This window comes from Phycodurus eques, chromosome 3 (assembly GCF_024500275.1).
Source record: "Phycodurus eques isolate BA_2022a chromosome 3, UOR_Pequ_1.1, whole genome shotgun sequence".
NCBI classification, from domain to species: domain Eukaryota; kingdom Metazoa; phylum Chordata; class Actinopteri; order Syngnathiformes; family Syngnathidae; genus Phycodurus; species Phycodurus eques.
This window is the reverse complement of record NC_084527.1, coordinates 2,968,883-2,989,695: the sequence shown is the minus strand read 5'-3', so window position 1 is coordinate 2,989,695 and position 20,813 is coordinate 2,968,883. Positions and strand designations below refer to the sequence as shown.

Genomic DNA, 20,813 nt, shown 5'->3' with positions numbered 1-20,813 from the left:
CGTATATCTTCTAAATGAATGCTTCTCTCTCTCTCTTGGAAATTAACTGCACTGCCATTGTGTCCAGCGTAACTGAACTACTTACTCGAGTTTTCCGTTGGTGTACATGCTCATCATGTTTTGTTACAAACTGCCATTGCAGGTGACAGACCCCACATGCCTATTAAAGCATTGTTTTCTTAGGTCTGTGTGAACAGGGTTTGTTTTGACAACAACAGGGTTTGTTTTCTGTACGCAAAAGGGAAAAAAACATTCCTCTTCACTGGTCTACACTGAGGTGCGTTTTCAAACTGAGAGCTGTTTTCCTGGATCCTAAAAGACATTGTAATGTTAACGAGGGCCAAAACGGCACTTTTGTTTGCAGTTAAAAACGATCCTCAGTATCTGTCTCGAACAATGGCTGCAGTCACGATGAAGCAGAACTGACTTTATACAGTCTTAAAAGTGATAAACAACTCCAACCACGACTCCAAAGCAATCAATCATCCTGGCTGGGATAGGCTAACAGGTAAACAACCTTGTGCAAGGATTCTAGAATTTACATTTCTGTAGTGACGAGACTGTATGCCGTGATTGTCTTATTGTTTGAGCCGCCCTTGTAAAAAGTGTTTATAGTGTGAGCAACACCCGATTCACCTGCACTCTACCCTCCTGTCTGCGTTCTCACTGGAAAACAACAACGTGGTTTAACCCTCAGGGCCAAACTGCCTGCTGTTTTACATCAACGTCAACATTGGTGTGGTAGAAGTTCATGGGTTGATGATTGTTATCAATCAACACAGGCAAGAACATTTGACATTTGTTTTATGACTTGTTATGGTACAGCGCAGGACTAATTTTTTTTTTTTTAATTAAATATTGTAATTCTTCCAGTGAAACTAAAGCCTAGTTTGTAAATGTCCACATAATGGCATATTTACTTCCGCAAACAAGCACACAATGCGGCATAATACATCAAACCTCCTCCGATGTTGTGTTGTTTTTCTGATCGCCTTAATGAGTTACAAACAAGCCACGGCACACGCAGGAAATTTTGTAGGGCTCGGTAGTCTCTTATCATGATGGCTGTGAGTCACTCACTTATCTCGACAAACAATTTCTCTACTTTGCTCGAAAAAATAATATCAAAAAATGATATGCAGCAGTGACACACTGTACCTATAGCGGGTTCACCATGTCATCCTCTGATATTAAAACAAGAAGAAACAAGAATTCATTTTGATTAGATGTGAAGCAATCTTGCAGGTGAGTATGATTAGCTGTCTCTATGTGCACTGTGGTTGGCGAGCAGCAAAATTCACGGTTTGCTTTGTAACCAAAGTCATGCTGATAGTGTAACTTGGAACACTCGAGACCACATTTGGAAAGTCTTAGTCACGTCTCGGCCTCGACTCCCAAAAGTTTTGGTCTCGTCTCGGCGGGATTTTATTTTATTTTTTTTCGTTCGTCACTTGGTGTCTCGGTTGGCAGAAAGCCTGTGGAAGGAGTTATCGGGTTATTCACGCTAATTTCCGTTATTTAATAAATGGTAGTGTCCTGTTGCGTTATGGGCTGTACATACAGATTGCCAACGAAGGATTCTCCAAGCTTTTACGGCATCCCGAGGACACATGAAACTCGTTGATAGTTTACATGCAGCCACATGATGTGACACAAACGGAACCATACTGACCGACCATGTTTGCTTTAAGCATTTTATATACACACTCAAAACATGCTGTTGGTTTAGCATAGTTGGGTCAGAGGTTTGGTCAATTCGAACCAACATTGGATCAAAATCGGAGCAAACGATTAACCCATTTGTTGGGTAAGAGATGCTCCGCCCACAACGCATAACAAAATGCATAGATTTCACAACCCAGCTATTGGTATAAGCTAACGGTTCTGAGATTGCTCCGCTACATTGGGTTGGAGGCACATCACTGCTTTGAGAAAACCTGCCTTCTTCAAGTCGCCGTTCTTGTTTGATGACACTTATTTCATTCAGCTGCGACTTGGAGCCATCTGCTGACTGTTTCCTACATGGTGAAGTGGAACAGTTAAGTACAAGAGTCTAGTTATTCTAGTTATTCTATTGATATAAGACAATAAATGTATTATTTGTGGACATGTTCAATGCGAAAGGCTGGCAACCAATTCAGGGTGTAACCCGCCTCTCGCCCAAAGTCAGCTGGGGTAGGCTTCCAGCGCCCCCGCAACCCTAGTGGGGAGAAGCGGTTCAGAAGATGGATGGATGGATGAAAATACTTTTCCAGAAGAAACCAGTTTGGGCTGGTTATGTATGATGCAGCAACATCAAAGTGGGATTAATAATTGATTTGTTGTTGTTATGTTTTAGACCGTGTGCCCTGCGACTGACTGGCGACTATTTCAGGATGTAGTCTACCTTTCGCGCAGAGTCAGTTGAGACCCTGAACAGGATAAGCGCTATTGAGAATGGATGGATGGATGTTTTAGACCACTTTTTGTTTCACTTTTGACCAAACCAACGGCAGGAACACATTTGACCCAACGGCAGGGTCGCGTTCGACCCAACGGCAGGGTCACATTCGACCCAACGGCGGGGTTGTGTTCAACCCATTTTGGGGTAGACAGCCCCAACGCAACACGCGGGGTCAAACCCCCCCTAACCCAGACCTGCTGGTCTAAAATAACCACTCCTTGGGTCGATCCAACTTTAGCAACGCATTGGGTGACCCAAATAACTCATTTTGGGTTGTTTTTGACCCAGTCCTTTTTAGAGTCTAGGGTGAATCTGACCTCAATCTCTGCAACCAGTAGGCCTCTCGTGATGTTTTGTTTTTAATTTATGATCTGTTTGAATAGAGCTTGTAGATAATTGCAACTGTATTGCGGCAACAACATGTCACGATCGGCAATGCCGTAAGGGCAGATCCCAAAGAATAGACTCCAGGTCAGAGGTCCGAACAATTTTAATTGAATGGCCGAGCATGTGATGGCGAAACATGCGAAACTAAAAGGAACTTACAACAAGAGAGAATCAAAAACAGATAACGCAGGGAGACACGACAAACGGTCCGTGTGGTATAATCGTAGTGAACCTAAATTTGGACGGCGGTCAGAACGGCGGCAAACACGGGACAAAAACGAGTGAATATTCCGACGCCCACACACTGTCACGGTGCCCCCTAAAAAGGCTGATGATTACAATGCATGACAGGTGTGTCACCGATGTCCACGCCCACCTTCGCTCACCCGGACGCTGCAACACAAAGAAAAACAACTTGAAACACAGGGCCATGACACAACATTGATGTCTAAACGAAAACCCAATCGACACACACAGGACATTAGTGTCCTGTGAGAGATCATCAGGTGTGCTTAATTTTGCGTCACTGGTCCCAAAATTTTATTTATTTACAACAAATAATGTATCTTTGTTCCTCTAGCTCTGCCGGCGAGTGCAATGTACAGTAGTGACAGGCAGAATAATGAAATGCTCTTCCACTGGATAGCAGAAGGTACGATTATTCGTTCGTCATACACCGAATAATAGCTTTGTGTTCAAATGAACAGGCCCATATTACACATTGAGTCATACATTTGGGAGTAAATTGAGACAAGATAATCATTATTTTGGGACATTTTGTCTGGTGTCGTGCTGTGAGTACAAAAAGAACAGGTAACAATGTAAGCAGTGTGGTTGACTAAAATCTCCTGGCTGTTTGGTAGCAACCAGAGCAATAATGTGACTACAGTATCAATTACGCGTCAGCTGCAATTTGCAGTGTCTGGAAGTCACTCTGCTCAGATGGCTTTGACAGCCTCCGTCATCAAGATTCCCTCGTAGCTGCAGCTAAGTTTAGCAAGAGGGAATGGACACGCACACGCAATAGCACGAGCACGCGCCTGACTGCAACATTTTTTGGGGAACCTCACACGTGCATATAGGCATCCAGAAATAGTTTCAATTGGCGCAATAGCGCCTCCTGCTGGTTCATTAAAATTGGATTCAACTACAGACATACATTACTGTGACGCACATTGCTAGGAATTTGCCATCAGACAATTAGCACCCTCATAAAGGTGCAATTTTTTTTTTCTTTATAGACAGTTGGACACAACAAGATTTGCTAATAATAACCTCATTTCTGAAAGTGATTTACCATTTTGGGGTAATCCACCTGAGACAGAACAGCATAAAGGCTGAAAGTGGGACAACGAAGGAACAAGCGCTGGGGGATAGGTCAAAGGTGAGCACAGGTGACCTGGGAGCGAATTACAGAAATCGAAGGCTTCACGGAGCAGAGACGTGATGTGAGGATGTGAGAGAAACTAGGAGGAAGATCATGGAATTATATTTATATTCATCCATTTAACACCACCCAAAAGTATTTTTTTCTTTTGGTGTTTCTTGTGACGTGAGCGGTAGCTTACATATTTTGGGTGCTTATTATATTTAATATAGTGAAAATTAATCATTCTAATTATGAGGAATGAAGCTACTCAAATAACGATGTTTGGCTTGTAGTTACTACTATAAGTAAAAAAAAAAAAAAAATAAAAAATCTACATAGGCTACACATTTACAGTGACTTGTTTTTACGTCAAATCGGTTGCTGGTGGAAGTCGAAGCACCGATCATTAACAGGATTCGATTTGCAAGTCAGGAATGATGACCGGCTACTTGAATTGGAGGTAAAAGAAGGCAGCTGCGCAAATACGGACAGAACACAAAATGAATTTATCGAGAAGAAATAGTTTTGGAGTATGTTCAGCCACATCTAGTTAGTGTAACTGTGTTACTTACAGCGGCGGAACTTTTATTTGAATTTGACAGAAGCAACCCTCACACTGACGTTGACCTTGTGCTCCCACAACGCTCATGTTTTTACCTTGTAACTCACACGCGCATAGAGGCACATACACACTGCTGTGCACACACATATCACACCGCATAAAGGCAGTCACTCATAACTCTTTTGAATAATTGATTGGCAGTGAAATGACGTGGCTCTAAGGTTTCCAGGATGTCATTGTGCGTGTTTCGGGTCAACGGGTGGCGGGGGAAAAAGTCAACCGTTCACGCGAGGTGCTCATCGTGGACCTGTCGCCGCTTCACGCGCACACGATTTGTCGTCCCGGCAATGTGTGTTCATACACTTCACACAAGTTCAAGAAACCCTACAGCTTCGGCCATTGTAGTTACCAAAATTCACAAGACTCAAGTCAGATGACGAAAGCAAAATCAGGTCAACACCGAGGTGTGAATGCGAGTGCGAAAAGAAAACGGTTGTCGAAAACAGATTTTGCAGGTTTTTTTCATCAATAGCGAACATGCCCCAAATGCAACATTAACATACATCTACTTATGCTGCAGGTGATGACGATCGTATTTGCGCAATGCCGGAGGAGCACGAGCGAAAGAACGTAGACAAAAAGAAGCAGGATGCTAAAAGAGGGAGAAAGAAGAAAAACCACACAGGAGAGACCGAAGAGGAGTCGGTGGAGAGATCGGAGAGGAAGGAACGAGAAAAGAGGAGGAGAGGAAAGAAAACCACAGAGGGGATTGAGGAGGAAGACGAAGAAAAGACAGCAAGGAAGAAGAACCTTCAAAAGAAGAAAATAAGAGAAAAGATGGAGGAGGTGAGAGAGAACAAGGATGAAAATGTCAAGCGGAAAAGGAAACAGGAAAGCGCCAAAAAAGAAGAGAGAAAAGATATTTGTAAACGTGAGGAGAAGATGAAAGGGCAGGAAGCAGAGATGAAAAAGCACAAGAAACCCATCGAAACGAGGTAAATCATTTCCCCTTCCTTGGGTGAAAACAAACAAACAAATACTTCGAAGCATTTATACATCTTAGTTCAGCGCAGGAGACAAGTGAGGAAGACGACGACGAGGGAGAGTTGAGGCCGGAGTCTCTGACAGCAGAGGAGCTGCAGGAGCTAAAAGAGCAAGTGGACGACAGGAAGGCTTTGATCTGCAGTCTCCGGGGAAAGCCGTGGGCCATGAAAAACAAGCTCTCGACTTTGCGGTAAGAGACACGGGTCATCCGACCGCCTGTACGTCATCTGATCAGCGTCGTACTTCCAGGGAGTCTCAGGAGTTCGTCGAGAACTATGAGGGGGCTTTGGGCGAAGGCAAAGGTCGCAAGTTCTGCGCATACAAGGTCATGATGAACAAAGTAAGAGCTGGACACACTCAAACTATCATTTGAATGTCCACTCACCGGTGGGTTGCAAAATTCACCTGGAAATGTTCCCCGTGGGAATTGAGAGATTTCACGAGCATATTCTACTGCAACTACTGCATTAGCCCAAATTAGCCAGTAGCATAAATCGGCATGAATCAGGCATGAATCATCAGTCACTTTTTAAAGGAGTTACAAAGGAAGGAAATACAAAGTAAAAATCTCTTTTTAAAAATGTCTACGAAACAAAACAGTTGTTTATTGTTATGTTAGTATAGGATAAATACACCCATATCCAACATTTCCAGTGAATTCTCAAAAACTATGACGAAAAAAAAATCCAGTTTGTTTCAAAATGAGTATTTTTATAGTTCCTCAGCGAAATGTGGAACGTGTCTGTAACGTAAAGTTCACCGCTTTGCGAGCACACTTGCGCGATCTATGGAGAGCCAATAGAAAGAGCTGCATCAAAAGTTGCGTCTTTACAAGAACACTTTTCAGTTTTCACATTTATTTGCAACACATTCAACACAAAGCATTGGCACTGCGTTAGGCGGAGAGCTCATTCTTATTTTGCTCCCCGAGTGGGCCACAAGACAATGAACATTTCTGTCCAACCATAAACACAACGTTCAATTAATCCATCTCTGACAAAACTGAAGACCTTTGTAAAGGTATCATTTGGAATACAACACAAGTTTTGTGTCTTATTCGATCTTCATCTGTTTGTAAGAAATGTACAAAGAGTGTAACATTGTTTCCTCTCCCCTTCATGTACAAAGAGTGTAAACATTTTTCCTCTCCCCTTTAGGAATGGATGAAGTTTCAGCGGGACTTTGAAAACTTCAAAACTGCCTGCATCCCTTGGGAGATGAAAATCAAAGAGATCGAAAGTAAGTTTTCAAGTCCCAAATGTTGTTTGCAGTGCATTAGCGGCCTTGAAGTGAACGTTGGCGTGCGGTCGTCGACACGCTCTGCACGTCACAGGTCACTTTGGTTCTTCTGTTGCCTCTTACTTCATCTTCCTGAGGTGGATGTATGGCATCAACATGATCTTGTTTGGGCTGACCTTTGGCCTGGTCATGGTGCCAGAGGTTTGTCGCTTTGAGCGTTTCCCCCGTGTGTGCTCGAGTGTCTTTTCCAAGTGGCCGTTGACTCTATTTTTTTTTGTCAATCAGGCGCTAATGGGGCGGCCCTACGGCAGCAGCTCGAGGAAGACGGACGGTCCCGTGGGCTGAGCAAGGCAGCGCCGTGGACTTTGCCGGCTTGTGGGACTTCGGGGTCAGTTCACCTTTGAGTCACAATATTTCCCTTTTATAGTTGCCGATATGGATTGAAACATGCATGGGCAGGGTTACGCGCAGTACTCTGTCCTCTTCTATGGTTACTACAATGACCAGCGCGCCATTGGCTGGCTCAGGTTTCGTATGCCTCTGTCTTATTTCCTGGTTGGCGTAGGAACAGTGGCCTACAGCTACACGGTGGTCATTCGAACGTGAGTTTATTCCTACGGTGCATACAGTATACTACTCAATGTAATGATTCATCACATTGAGTAGTAGCTTTCATTTCAGCGGGAAAATGTTCACAAGTTGGGACTTCCTGAGAGGGAACTCCGAAACTGCGGATAATAAATTCGCCTCCATCGCCACCAGCCTTAAGGTCAGATGTGTCGCTGTTGACATTTACATGAATGGAATTGTCACGAGAGATGAACACGGCGTGAATATCCCTCCTGCTGCCGCACCAGGAAGCCGTCCTGGAAGAGCAAGAGAGCCGTAAGGACGACAACATCCATCTGACCCGCTTCCTGCGCGTGCTGGCCAACTTCCTGGTCTTGTGCTGCCTAGCCGGAAGCGGATACCTCATTTACTTTGTCGTGCGGCGCTCTCAAAAGTTTGCCCTGGATGGACTGGAAAGCCATTCCTGGTGGGAAAGGAATGAGGTACAAATGAACGCGTTTCACAGAGAATGAAGGATTGTAACACGATTTAAATGACCGCATTAGCTACACGTGCACAATAGTAATATCTAATCCATTAATAATATCGGAATGTTTTAGTGCATGAGTGATGCTATAAATTAGGAATGTAGTGCAGACCCAAGCTACCACATCCCAATAATAACCATGTTGCTTCACTAATACCATTTTACAGTATCAGTCAAAACTGAGGAATAATATTCGAGTAAGTCAGAATTTCTGATGCAGGTATTGCACTTTTTAAAAAAAATGGTTTTCCCTCCAGCATCAATGAAGTATCCTAGAAAATCAAAGCAGTAAGAATAATACCAAAAAGAATTTCCCTTCCGTGAGTTGCCTTTAATCTGCAATGTATGTGGAACATTTGTTTGATTCAGTACTGCAGATGTTCACCTCCAGAGGGCATCGTTGGTTGGAACAAACACACAGTTTGTTCCGTTTTGTTTTTTTCCCCTCCAAAGGTAAATGTGGTCATGTCCTTACTGGGCATGTTTTGCCCCATGCTGTTTGACATCATTAGCACCCTGGAGAACTACCACCCGTCGAGTCGCCCTGCAGTGGCAGCTGGGGCGCATCTTTGCCCTCTTCTTGGGAAACCTCTACACCTTCATCATTGCCCTCATGGACGAGATGCCAGGAAGTTTAAGAACCTGTGAACTCATGGGTGTATGTGTGTTTCAGCGGGAAGAGGAAAAAATAGTCAAGTTTAATATCACACGGTGGGAAACGCAGTCAGAAAATAGTAGCCGCTGTTCATCCTGCTGATGTTCCCCGTGGGCCCTGCTGGGAGACCATGGCGGGGCAGGTTAGTCAGTCTACTGTGCACAATAATAATAATCCCTCGTGTTCGCACAAGCTCATGGGCCGCGGTGCCTTTCAACTTGGATGATGCTTTTGATCCACCAATTCTGACCGCGTACGAGGCGACATTTTCCCTTGGCTGTGAAGAAACCTTTTGTAGTGTACTACTACACATGAGCGAAGCGTGGTCTTTTGCAGGAGTTTGTGCGGCTCATCATATCGGACACCATGACAACCTACGGTACTCTGCTCGTCGGTGATTTTCTGAGTGCCGTGCTTGTTCGTTTTCTCAACTACTGCTGGTGCTGGGACTTGGAGGCCGGATTTGTAAGTCTGGATTTTCTGCCTGCCTCCTGACAATTTGACTCACAAGACTGTTTTATTCATATCCCCCCCTGCACTTCCCGAAAGCCGTCATACTCTCAGTTTGACGTCAGTGGGAATGTCCTTGGCTTGATCTTCAATCAAGGAATGATATGGTAGGGGACTGACAGAGTTTTTTTTTTTTCTTTCACCGAACTGTAAGTGAACAGGTGAACTCCAAAAGTTCACATTGAAAGACCATTGAGTGCAAAATTGAAATACAGGTAACAGTGCAGTAGGCCTACCGCATTCTTCCACTATGCTATCATGTTCGGTAAGTTTGAAAGCAGTCAGCTCACTTGGCATCGCCGTCAGCTGCGCGTTTACCGTACTTGAACACCATTTTGATGATATCATATGCAAATGAGCCACCCTGTTTCTCCTCTTTTAAAATTCTTTTCATCTTTGTTTGACTGTTATTGACTTGAATATATTTGCAGATAGATTAAAAACAACGTTTGACACACAAAAAAGGCTACACTGCAGGGGCGCACACAAACTTATTGGTGGGGGCATAATGTATCCTGCTCTATCCTACCTATATTACTTTTTAATATTTAGTAACCGCTTCACAACCAGCGTACCCGCTGCTTTCTTTTAGGATGGGGGCCTTCTACGTGCCCCGCCTGCCGGCCCTCAATCTCCGCCGACTGCACGTGTCCATGTACCTTCAGTGCTGGGCCGTCATGTGCTGTAACGTGCCGCAGGAAAGAGTCTTCAAGGCCTCTCGCTCCAACAACTTCTACATGGCCATGCTACTGGTCATCCTCTTCCTGTGCACGCTACCTGCAATGTACACCATTGTCACCATCCCGCCGTCTTTTGATTGTGGACCATTCAGGTAATGAATGCATCCTGTTTAAAACGCGGGTCCTGGGTGGTTCAGTCATGTTCTCATTCTTCATTCTTCGTAGTGGCAAGAGTCGTATGTTCGATGTCATCCACGAGACGCTCGAGTTAGACTTCCCAGCCTGGTTTGGAAAAGTGTTCAGCTATGCCTCAAATCCTAGACTGGTGCTACCCTTCATGTTGTTGATGGTGTGAGTAAAACTGATAAAAAAATCTTCTTCATAGAGTACACGTACGCGGTGCTTTTTTATATATATATATATATATATATATATATATATATATATGTGTACATTGCAATATTGATTTTTGTAGGTAGAAAGGCATTGGCCGCACAGTAAATGCATTCACCAGTGACCGTAGTAATCCATCACTTCTCCTTATAGGCTGGCCATTTATTTCCTGCAATCCACATCTAAAAGCCACAAAGAAGCAAAGGTTTGCATGTGTGCCTCACAGTTGAGAGCTCCTCGGTTCGATTCTTGACTCCGAGCCGCCCCGTGTGGAGTTTGTATTTCCTCCTTGAGTGGCTTCCTTCCGTGCACATTCCAAATCCTTGTTATCTCAGGCTCATTGAAAAGTCGAAATCGTCCATCAATGTAAATGTGAGTGTGAACGGTTGTTCATCTGGCGACCAGGCCTGATTTTATTTTATTTTTTGCATCCTGCCTCTTGCCCACAATCAGCTATAGCAATATAAAAAATAACATAAATAAAAAAAATGCATTTATTGCATTCCAAATCCCACAACAAAAACAAGCTGCCACCACTGACCTTAACATGCACTATTGGACACTGACATTGAGTTTCAGAGTGTAATGGGGAAATTCCTCTCGGGTCATTTTTTGTTTCAGTGCTTGCTGAAGTGTTTGTTTCAGTACACATATGCAGAAATACTGTCGTAGATGCATGGTAGTTGCAGCAAAATGATAACCCGTATACAAAATGATAACCCGTATACAACTGCATGTCGCGGGTTGAATCGGGACCACAGAGATTTAGTCATTAATTCATGAATTGTATGCTATTGTATTTCACATCGAATATCCCGTTGCAGACGGTATGAAGCGAATGGTTTTTATTTGGATTTTTGCGTTTCTGCTTCAAGCAAAATGAAGACAACAAGCGAAAGAACAAGCAAGCCGCATTGAAGGCGGCAATGGATTTGGAAGAGGCCGGAAAAGCTGCAGAAAAACAGAAGAACAATCAAGCTTTGCTGCAAGACCATGAAAGTGAGATACAGCACAAGAAAATGCTTAAGCCGATAAAACAAAGACTGGAAGTTTCTTTTCATTTTAAATCCATGACAGGTGGCTGCAATTCAATATTTGATAGTCTAATAAGGATTCCTCCGCTACAGATGGGAAGGAAAACCCCGGTAGATGTCAGAAATCACATCATGGCAAGAACGGACGCAATTCCCCTGCTGTCGGAGAAGCGAGTACATCCGGCGTCCGGGAGTCCTCGCCATAGCAACAGTGGGGCTGGTTTCACACAGCGCAGTGATCAGAAGATGAACAAGGTGCCAGGGCTGCAGAGACACTGAGCGAGTGAGCCTGACTAAAACAAACAAACAAACAAACAAACAAACTAGCAAACAAACAAAAAGCACTGTACTGAAAAATGGTGTGACACCATTGTCAGGACGAAATGTCTTTTTGGTCACATTTTCACATTTACGGCGTTCTCCTGAAATCAGGTTCAAATAATAAAATGTTGTACTTTAACACTAAAACTCCAAGAGGTTATGAGAGTATGTTGTTTATTAAGATTGGCATAATTCTGTATACGTGTAACAATCCTTTTGCTGCAGACAGTATATGTATTATTTGTCTGTGATTGCTTATCTTTTTTTCCCCATGCATGAATCCTATCGCTAAACTCTTCAAACCTTCACCTATTCTACCAGCAGCATTGTTTATTTGTCCAACAACCACATCGGATTATAAAGGAGTCATCATGACAAATATCAGCGTTTGTAACATGCAAATTTGTATATGCTTTTCCAGAATTTTATCAAATTAGAGACAGTTGTATATTATCAGGAGCTTTTAAAATCAGATAATTCTACATTTATTGTAAAGGTAATTCTCATTACGGGTTCTAATCTCTTTTATCTGAATAATGCAGCCTTTTCTTGGCACCCCAGCCATTGTGCCGGCATCCTCCGACTATCGATCGTGCCAATTTAATTCCAAAACCTTAAGTGTAAATCCGTCGGCCGTGGCCTCCTGAGCCGAGCTTCATCACGCTACAAAGATGATCTGATAACCGTGCACTGTCTAGAATAGCAATTTAGTTCCGCGAATGTGGGAGGAAGACATGAGTACAGTAGAGCAGATAGCACGTGTGCGGACTGAGAGGACTGGCGGACGGCGCCGATCGGGTGCAGCCAAAGGACGAGTTCCGGAACGACAGCTTGCTTGCTTATCGGGGTTAAGGTGAAGGGCAGCTTGGCGTCTCTTGTTTCACCGCATTATTCAGAAAGAGCCATCTGACATTTGACCGCACGCTCGGATCACATTTCCGTCACTGCAACATTTACTCCTCAAGTTTGCAGGCGCTCCATCCAAACAAAATGCATTCACGTGCGAAGTATGCCGCCGACTCTCCTTTATCTAGAACTTTGAAATGGAAGAGTTTAGGTTCCATCAAATCACGTATCCCCATTTTGATAAACATTTAACACTTTTTACATTGTATGAAATATTTCAAACCAAGCATGTTGACTTTCCACCCAGGATTATCCAAACTGTCCTTCAACTTGAACTGTTATTAAGTATTTGCTTTGGTGACTTTTTTTTTTTTTTGCAGGCCAATGACAGCAAAAGACCAACCATTTTGTATTTTAGGTGAAAGTTGAAATGTAAGAAGAATTCCCTTTCCAGTGATCAACATGCAGATTTTGTTGCATGCTGTTCTGCGTTATCCATCGAAAGGTTACGTTGACTTACCGTATCATGGACCATTTTGACTGCCGTGGCCATTGTCCGTTCAAGTGTCGCCCCACGCCGTTTTCTCCCTCTGGGTTGGTGCCCGTCATCCGACGGCCTCCGCGTCGTCGACGGTCGTCAAGGAGCGGTCCGAACCGTGGCCCGTTTGTGTGTGTAGGCGTGTGCTTATTTGACCTTCGCAGGTGACTCGGGCTCCCGGCCTCGCTCATGGATGGCGAGGAGACAGTCGGAAACAGTCGAAGAGGAATAACTAAATAGGACAAAGACGCAATCAATGAATGAGACAAGATGGCCCCCAAGAAGAGAAACGACGCAACCATTGATCTTGAAGACGGTGAGAATGGTTTTGGGGGATTTATTATAACACTTCCCATGTTGGAAGGCTCAACTGTCATTAGAGATCATTGATTCTTTTTATTTGTTCCAGTTGGCATGGAGGTGGATGCTGTCGTCGACGGTGGAAGTGAGGGTGAGTCCGTTTTGCTTTTCATTTCCACGTCTACTGCCCTCGAGTTTGCTCGAATGCAAGACAAATTCTGCCTTTACAAAGATAAGAATGCTCATTTTGCCTCATTGTGTGGTTAAAAAGGTTACCAAAATAATAAAATTGACCAGTCAGTATGACGCCGTTAGATAAATATATTTCTGACAGTGTCAATCGAAAAAAAATCGAAAGATTATGAAATATGTGAAGACAGAATTTTTGATGCACCTTTTGTGTTGGATCTTGGATGTTGAATTTCGATGGCATTGCACGGGTTTGCCTTATGTTGTGTGTCCGTGCGGAACAGGTACAATTTGTCAACATTGAAAGTTTGGAATCATTTCTCACAATTGCTACAACACTAAACACCATTCTTGGAATCCAATCCTTCGTGGCTTTAACTCGGAATGAAGTGCTGAATGTAGAAGTCACTTGGATATTTTTCCCCGCGATGCATTTACAATAATGCTTTCCTGTTAACGACAAGCCCTCGGACGCGGTGTCCCAAATTAGTTTCTTAACGAATTCTCTGTGGGGAATATATTTCTACTAGTTGTGTGTAAGATCTGAACACAGTGTTTGGTTTTGAACACATGAGGAGGATACAGTCGTTGGTTTGGAGGTGAATCCTTGGGATTTGAGAAAATGGGTGGAAGTTTCAAGAAATCTGTTTGAGCAATTGAGAAAAACTGGACACAAAACGTTTGTCTCATTCATTATGCTTCAATCAGTCGACGTATTTGAAAACATTTTGTTGCACTTACCTGATGTCACTCCAAACTTGAGTTACCGACAATGCATTTCACTTTTTTAAAATTATTATTATTATTTTTATTTTTTTTTTTTAGAAGAGGCCAGGCGAAGAATTAAAAACAGAAGAGCCAAACCTCAGCGTAAAGCCAAGCGGTGCAGTAATGAAGAGGGAGACGAGGAAGAAGAGGACGAGGCGCCGAGGAAGAGAGGACGAAAGAAGAAAGCTCAGTGCCGGGACGATGATGAGAATGATGATGATGATGATGATGATGATGATGATGACGACGGAAGTGTGAAAAGCAAACACTCCAAAGCTTCCAGGAAGAAAGCAGCGAGGGATGAAAGCGAGGATGAGCGTGAAGAGGACCGCGAGAGGAAGAAAAAGGGAGCGAAGGCGGTGTCGAAAAAGGACAAAGAGGAGCAAGAGAAGAAGGGAAATGCCGAAGGAAAAAGAGGGAATGAGAAAGGGGGTGAGAAGGACAAAAAGAAGAGGGGCAAGTTGAGCAGGTGCAGTATTCTCTGAGAGCTTCTCTCACCTGCAGTACCTGCCGACATGCTTCATCTTTTCCAAAATGCCCATCAAGCCTCTCGTCATAGCGAAAACTGCCAACACGTCAAACGTCGCTGCTGGAATTGCTGTTATCCGTTCGTCATCCCTTCATCATCCGTTCATCATTCATTCATTATTCACCGCTTTCCCTGAGCGATGTCGGCGTCCCTGCACGAAGTACTGCCGATTGTGTACAGTCACCGCTGTATGGGCTGAGTTCAAGTTTAGAGTGAGAAGGGGGGGAAAAAAATCAAGAAAAAAAAATCACTTTTTGGCAGGATACAAACATTTAGTTGTTGTCATAGATTTGCTGTTTTCAATGAATAGCGCAAGCTTTATTATATTTTCAATTTAACGGTAAAAAAAAAAAACTGACTGTATTATACACAAACGGTTATACGCATTTCTACCGAATTGATCTGATCTAATTCAAAAAAGGGAAAAATGGGGGAAAAAAAACGGAGAAAAGCACCAAAAATGATCTTTTACATTTCTTAAGCGAAGCTGCAACGATCCGGCAAGTGTCTGCGATGTTACATTTGTCTTTCGTTGCTGTCATTTCCGCTGCGAAAAACCTATGACTGCTTTCTCCCTTCAGCGGCTCTTCTTCCTCCTCTGACCCTGACGAAGAATCTCTGTCCGAAGGCGAGATGGCAGCCCTGAAGGAAGACGTGGAGGAGAAGAAGAAACTGATTGCCACATTAAGGAATAAACCTTGGCGTATGAAGAAGAGGCTCGTTTTGCTCAAGTAAAGAATGCCTCGTTTTAACTCCCGCCCTCACGTGAATCCAACTTTCGAAAACAAGTATTCGTTCCACGCAAAGACTTTTCGGTGCTTCTATGGAGGCCTACCATCACGTATGTCCTGTACATGTGACGACGACTGCGCACGTTACAGCTCGTTTGCCGCTTTAACTGTTTATTTCCCTCCATGAAACTTTTACCCAAAATTCGAATGATTGACATTTTCCGCTCGTCCCATCGGGAGGCACAAGAATTCATTGAAAGGTTTGAAGGAGCTCTCGGGAAAGGAAAGGGGAAGAAACTGTACGCATTGAAAGTCATGACGACGAAGGTAATCTGCTCAGTTTAAACGGCGACAATACAACAATTGCTGCTTTGAGGTCTGGCGATATTATCGTTTCGACATTGCTCCCAAGAAATTCATCAAGTTCAAACGCGACTTTGAAAACTTTAAAACGGCCTGTGCACCCTGGGAGAAGAAGATCAAGGAAGTCGAAAGTCGGTCCCATGATGACATTCTCTTTGAAATGATGCAATGCGGCTACGTTTTGGCTGCGTTCACGAGTCAAGCATTCTGCCCGCAGGTCACTTCAGGTCACTTTCATCACGTGTGTCAGATTCTCACGGGTCTTCCATCCTTCCGACTCCATTCCCAGGAAAACGGTACCCCGAGAGGAGCAGGCGAAAGCCATGGACTTCTCGGTGCTCTTCGATTTTGGTGTGAGGATCTGAGTCCAATTGATCTGCTCTCTTCGTCCCACTTTTAGACGTGGTCAACAAATACATTCCTAAAAATGCCAACGTTATTCATTGTGTGTGTTTTTGGCACACACCTCTTAATCACCCAATTAATGAATCAGGACTTGGGCCTTGTAGACAATTCTACGCTGTCATCTAGGTGGGAATTATTTGGTCGAGGTTATTTTTTTGTTCCAAGCTGACTGAAGCCCAGCGCACAAAGCGAAGTGCATAAATCTATGCTTGGTTGAGAACAACCTGTCCCGACCTCAACCCCATCAAATTGAGATTGTGAGCCAGACCCTCTCTCAGTTCCAAAGTCTCTCATCTCTCATCTCACAAATGTTTTTTTTTTGTGAATGAACGGACAAAGATTGTCCCAAATACACAAAATCTTGTGGAGAGTGGAAGCTGTAGTAGCTGCAAAAGGAGCACCATATATTCATTTGTGTACTGTATCTGTAAAGGTCCAGTGTCCCATTACCTTCGTTCGCACATTTGTCCTTGTTTCATTTCTCCTTATGTGTGTCCCCAACAGGGTTACTGCAAATATTCTTTCTTATTCTATGGATACTATGACCATCAGCGAACCATTGGCGTGCTGCAATTCAGACTTCCGTTGTCATACCTGCTGGTTGGCGTCGGCATCTTTGGATACAGCTTGATGGTTGTCATTAGAACGTGGGGAACACGCGCGCGCGCACACACACGTGCATGCCCTTTTAGGGTGCTGCAGTTATTTGAATAGACTTTGACTTTTTTCTTGTTTTCAGGATGGCCCGAAACTCCAATGAAGGAGGCGACGGTGCCGAAGAGGGCGGGTTCACCTTCACCTGGAAGATGTTCACCAGCTGGGACTACCTGATTGGAAACCCAGAGACAGCAGACAATAAGTTTGCGTCCATTACCACCAGCTTCAAGGTGAGAGCACCATGACCAACGGTGTCGAATCACACCTGAAGTGAGATCAGAGAATATTTAGCTTTTTGAAATACCATTGCCAAAGTAGAGGAAATAGCACTGACCAGTTTATACATTAACATCAAAATGATTGTGCATATAATTCATTTCCACGTCCACAAGGCATTCGGGATGTCCAAAAGGATCTGTCGTAAACCGGCTTGAACGTATCCTGCAGGAATCCATTGTCGATGAACAGGAGAACCGGAAGGACGAGAACATCCACCTTCGTCGCTTCCTGAGGGTCCTTGCCAACGCTCTGATCCTGTGCCGCCTCGGAGGCAGTGGTTACCTTATTTACTTTGTGGTGAAGCGCTCCCAGGAATTTGCTGACATGGATAACGACGAGCTCTCCTGGTTTGAAAAGAACGAGGCAGGTTGCCGCCGAACCTTTTTTGTAGGCGTAGCCGATGTGTTGAGATGTGATGGATAATGTTGTTTGTTGGTTACGCCCTTCTGTCAAACATCCATCAGGTGGAGTTTGTGATGTCTTTGCTGGGCTTGGTGCGTCCTCCTCTTTTTGAAACTATCGCTGAACTGGAGGACTATCACCCTCGAATTGCACTCAAGTGGCAACTGGGACGCATCTTTGCACTCTTCTTGGGAAACCTTTACACCTTCCTTTTTGATGAGGTCACTGCAAAAGTAAGGCAATTGTAGCGTGCGACTAGCGGCACATTCGTTTACCGGCCGTCCATGATTCGCTCACTGATTTTCTTTCAGGCGTGAAAGATATGTCGAAACAATATATAGCCGACGGTATCTACGGAGCAGTTTAAAGAGAATTTGCTGTGTGGAGCCATCTGGAGCGAAAACTGCAAAACATGTCAACATTGAAAATGTCAAAAAGAATTTGAAATTTGAAACAACAACAACGACACAATAACAGGCTCTTCCTACCGAGAGACTGTCCGGTTAAATGGCGGAGAAAAAAAATGAGCAAAGAGTTGAAGAGAAAATGATTAGAGTACAGGTCGATTCATTTCTTAAAGGCCAAACACATTAGGGTTGTGATTGTATGTTGAATTAGTATTTTCCCGGAAAACAAAAAACAAAAAACGAGCAAAGCAAGTCGCGCCTGCTTCTCAGTGAGTGACGGTGCAGGATAACAATGATAACAATAATATATTTGCCGCTTGTCCTCATTGGGTTCAGGGGTAAGTGGTTCCCAGTTAATCGCAAATATAGCCGCGACCTGTCACACTCATTCAGAGTCGATTAGCCCACGCTCGCCATGTCTGTCACATTCGACTTGTCACAGAGGGAATTGTTCAGCTTTTCCCTTCGTTATCTCTTCTTTTAGGTCCCCCAAAAAAAGAAGATTATTTGAACGGCCGCTTTTATGTCATTTATGCATGCGCGTCCATTACATGCTTGTTCCGTCGATTGTCCAGTTAGAGAGCGAGAAGGCGATCAAGAATGCCAGTGAATGGGCATTGAACGAGTAGCGCAGCAACTACAGCAGCTACTTCGACACCGCAGACGTGCCTCCTCCTGACGTCCACCCAGCCGATGTCATCAGGGGCCCCTGCTGGGAGACCGCGGTCGGCATAGTCAGTAATAGGCCGCGGCTCCGTTCCACCGACGACCTTTTGTTCTGTCACGTTCTCGTGGCTTCGTTTTGCTCCGCAGGAATTTGTGAAGCTGACGGTGTCCGACATGCAAGTCAACTACTTGACCATCCTGATCGGGGACTTCCTGCGAGCCGTCATTGTCCGCTTCCTCAACTACTGTTGGTGCTGGGACCTGGAGGCCGGATTTGTGAACGCTCACGATATGTGGCAGCATATGGCGTGGAATCTGTTTCTGTATTCCCAAAGATTCATCAAAGCCCCAAATTGTTCTTTATCACTTTGCTTCTTGTACATATGCAGCAGAAAGGGTTGTCTTTATGTTTATACTAACGGTGTAGTGTATTATTGACGCTTGTGCGAGTACGACACAGTGTTTATTGCATCAAGCTAACCCGATACCTCCCGTTGTGTTCGTGTCGAGACAGATGATCCCGAGCAGTGAGAGAAACCCTGCGCTGCGCTTCCAACTTAATTACTGGAAGCGAGGCGCACGATTACAGATGCACGGGGAAAAGAGTCGTGTTTCGGTTTTCGAAATGTAAAATTCAGTTGACATTCTAACGACATTGTGTTGACTTCAGCCCTCATATGGAGAGTTTGACATCAGCGGAAATGTGCTGGGCCTCATCTTCAATCAAGGAATGATATGGTGAGTTTAGGCCCATTTCCTCAGATAACACGACGGCATGAAGATTTTCTTGACTAAGCCTGCTTGTTCTCCCAGGATGGGAGCCTTTTCTGCTCCAGGGCCGGTGGGTCTGAACGTATTGCGTCTGCTGTGTTCGATCTACTACCAGTGTTGGGCTGTGATGGCCTGTAATGTTCCTCACGAGCGAGTCTTCAAGGCCTCGCGCTCCAACAACTTCTACATGGGTCTGCTGCTGCTGCTTGTGCTCTTCCTCAGCCTGCTGCCAGTGGTCTACACCATCATGACTCTGTCTCCGTCCTTTGACTGTGGGCCGTTCAGGTCAGTAAGTGGGGGATATTTATGAAAGTGCTGGAGAAAATAACTACAAAACTGCAAAGATGTTTCATTTGATCGTTTTATTTGACTTGCAGTGGCCAAGAGAAGATGTATGACGTCGTCATGGAGACTATAGAACAGGATCTTCCTTCCTTCATTGGGAACATATTCACGTACGCCACCAACCCTGGACTTATCGCGCCAGCTGTACTTCTTATGGTGTAAGTACAAATGGAATGTACCATCAGCAGCCATGTTTCACAATTTGTGTTTTTTTTGTTTTTTTGTTTTCTTTATCAATCTGCAGGATTACACAAAAACTACCTCATCGAGAAGGGCAGCAAAATGAAGGGCACCAAAATGAAGCCAGGTGCAGCAGCCGATGGGAAAGGAGTTAACCTGCAAAAAGATGTCTCATTGGCTGCTTCCAATCCCAGGGGTGCGCTGACACGGGCCCCTGGACCAAGAGGTCGACCTCCTGGAAATGCCCGAGGGCCTCGAGGCAAGGGGCAGAGGTCGAGGCAGGCCTCCAAGGCAATAGAGGTCAAAATCCAGGTCTACTGAAAGACCTGAAAGACCTAACATAGCGGAGGTGATTACGACCGTGCCGAATTTCAAGTCCACAAATTCTATCTACACAGCAACAAACCCATATTTCTCGTGTCTGTATAGATTCCTCGTCACCCAGGTCATGCTAATCTGCAAACGTTCCGTCAAGGCAATTGGACTCTTCTTGTTTGTTGAAGACGTTTCACTTTGAATCCAAAAGGCTTCTTTAAGATTCTCCTTTTACAAACTTTCAGAACTGAAGAAGCCTTTTGGATTAAAGATGAAACTTCTTCAACAAACAAGAACAGTCCAGTTGCCTTGATTTTAACCTTTGCAGATATCCCTTGTTTTTACGACTAAAATCAAAATAGGGTTAACTGGTCAAAATATTTTGCCAT

At 44.2% G+C, this 20,813-nt stretch overlaps 2 protein-coding genes across 2 annotated transcripts in view; both read left to right on the top strand.

The window, feature by feature from the left end:
* The window catches only part of tmc1 (transmembrane channel-like 1), a 22,513-nt gene extending 9,617 nt beyond the window's left edge, over positions 1–12,896 (top strand). The window contains 20 exon segments of the mRNA XM_061671449.1: positions 5,342–5,756; positions 5,825–5,995; positions 6,055–6,145; positions 6,963–7,044; positions 7,139–7,245; positions 7,330–7,371; positions 7,373–7,432; positions 7,504–7,646; positions 7,726–7,813; positions 7,902–8,096; positions 8,594–8,674; positions 8,676–8,878; positions 8,880–8,937; positions 9,132–9,260; positions 9,345–9,412; positions 9,898–10,137; positions 10,211–10,336; positions 10,532–10,610; positions 11,254–11,377; positions 11,506–12,896. Of these exon segments, the coding sequence (XP_061527433.1) occupies positions 5,342–5,756; positions 5,825–5,995; positions 6,055–6,145; positions 6,963–7,044; positions 7,139–7,245; positions 7,330–7,371; positions 7,373–7,432; positions 7,504–7,646; positions 7,726–7,813; positions 7,902–8,096; positions 8,594–8,674; positions 8,676–8,878; positions 8,880–8,937; positions 9,132–9,260; positions 9,345–9,412; positions 9,898–10,137; positions 10,211–10,336; positions 10,532–10,610; positions 11,254–11,377; positions 11,506–11,618 (2,615 nt within the window). The 3' untranslated portion in view covers positions 11,619–12,896.
* On the top strand, positions 12,893–20,813 carry tmc2b (transmembrane channel-like 2b). The gene is made up of 16 exons (XM_061671448.1): positions 12,893–13,433; positions 13,527–13,568; positions 14,432–14,843; positions 15,485–15,634; positions 15,871–15,961; positions 16,047–16,186; positions 16,248–16,350; positions 16,907–17,049; positions 17,142–17,289; positions 17,507–17,701; positions 17,803–17,973; positions 19,484–19,551; positions 19,627–19,869; positions 19,962–20,087; positions 20,174–20,236; positions 20,304–20,813. Exons 1-16 carry the CDS (start codon positions 13,388–13,390, stop codon positions 20,428–20,430), a joined length of 2,268 nt encoding a protein of 755 aa, XP_061527432.1. The 5' UTR covers positions 12,893–13,387; the 3' UTR covers positions 20,431–20,813.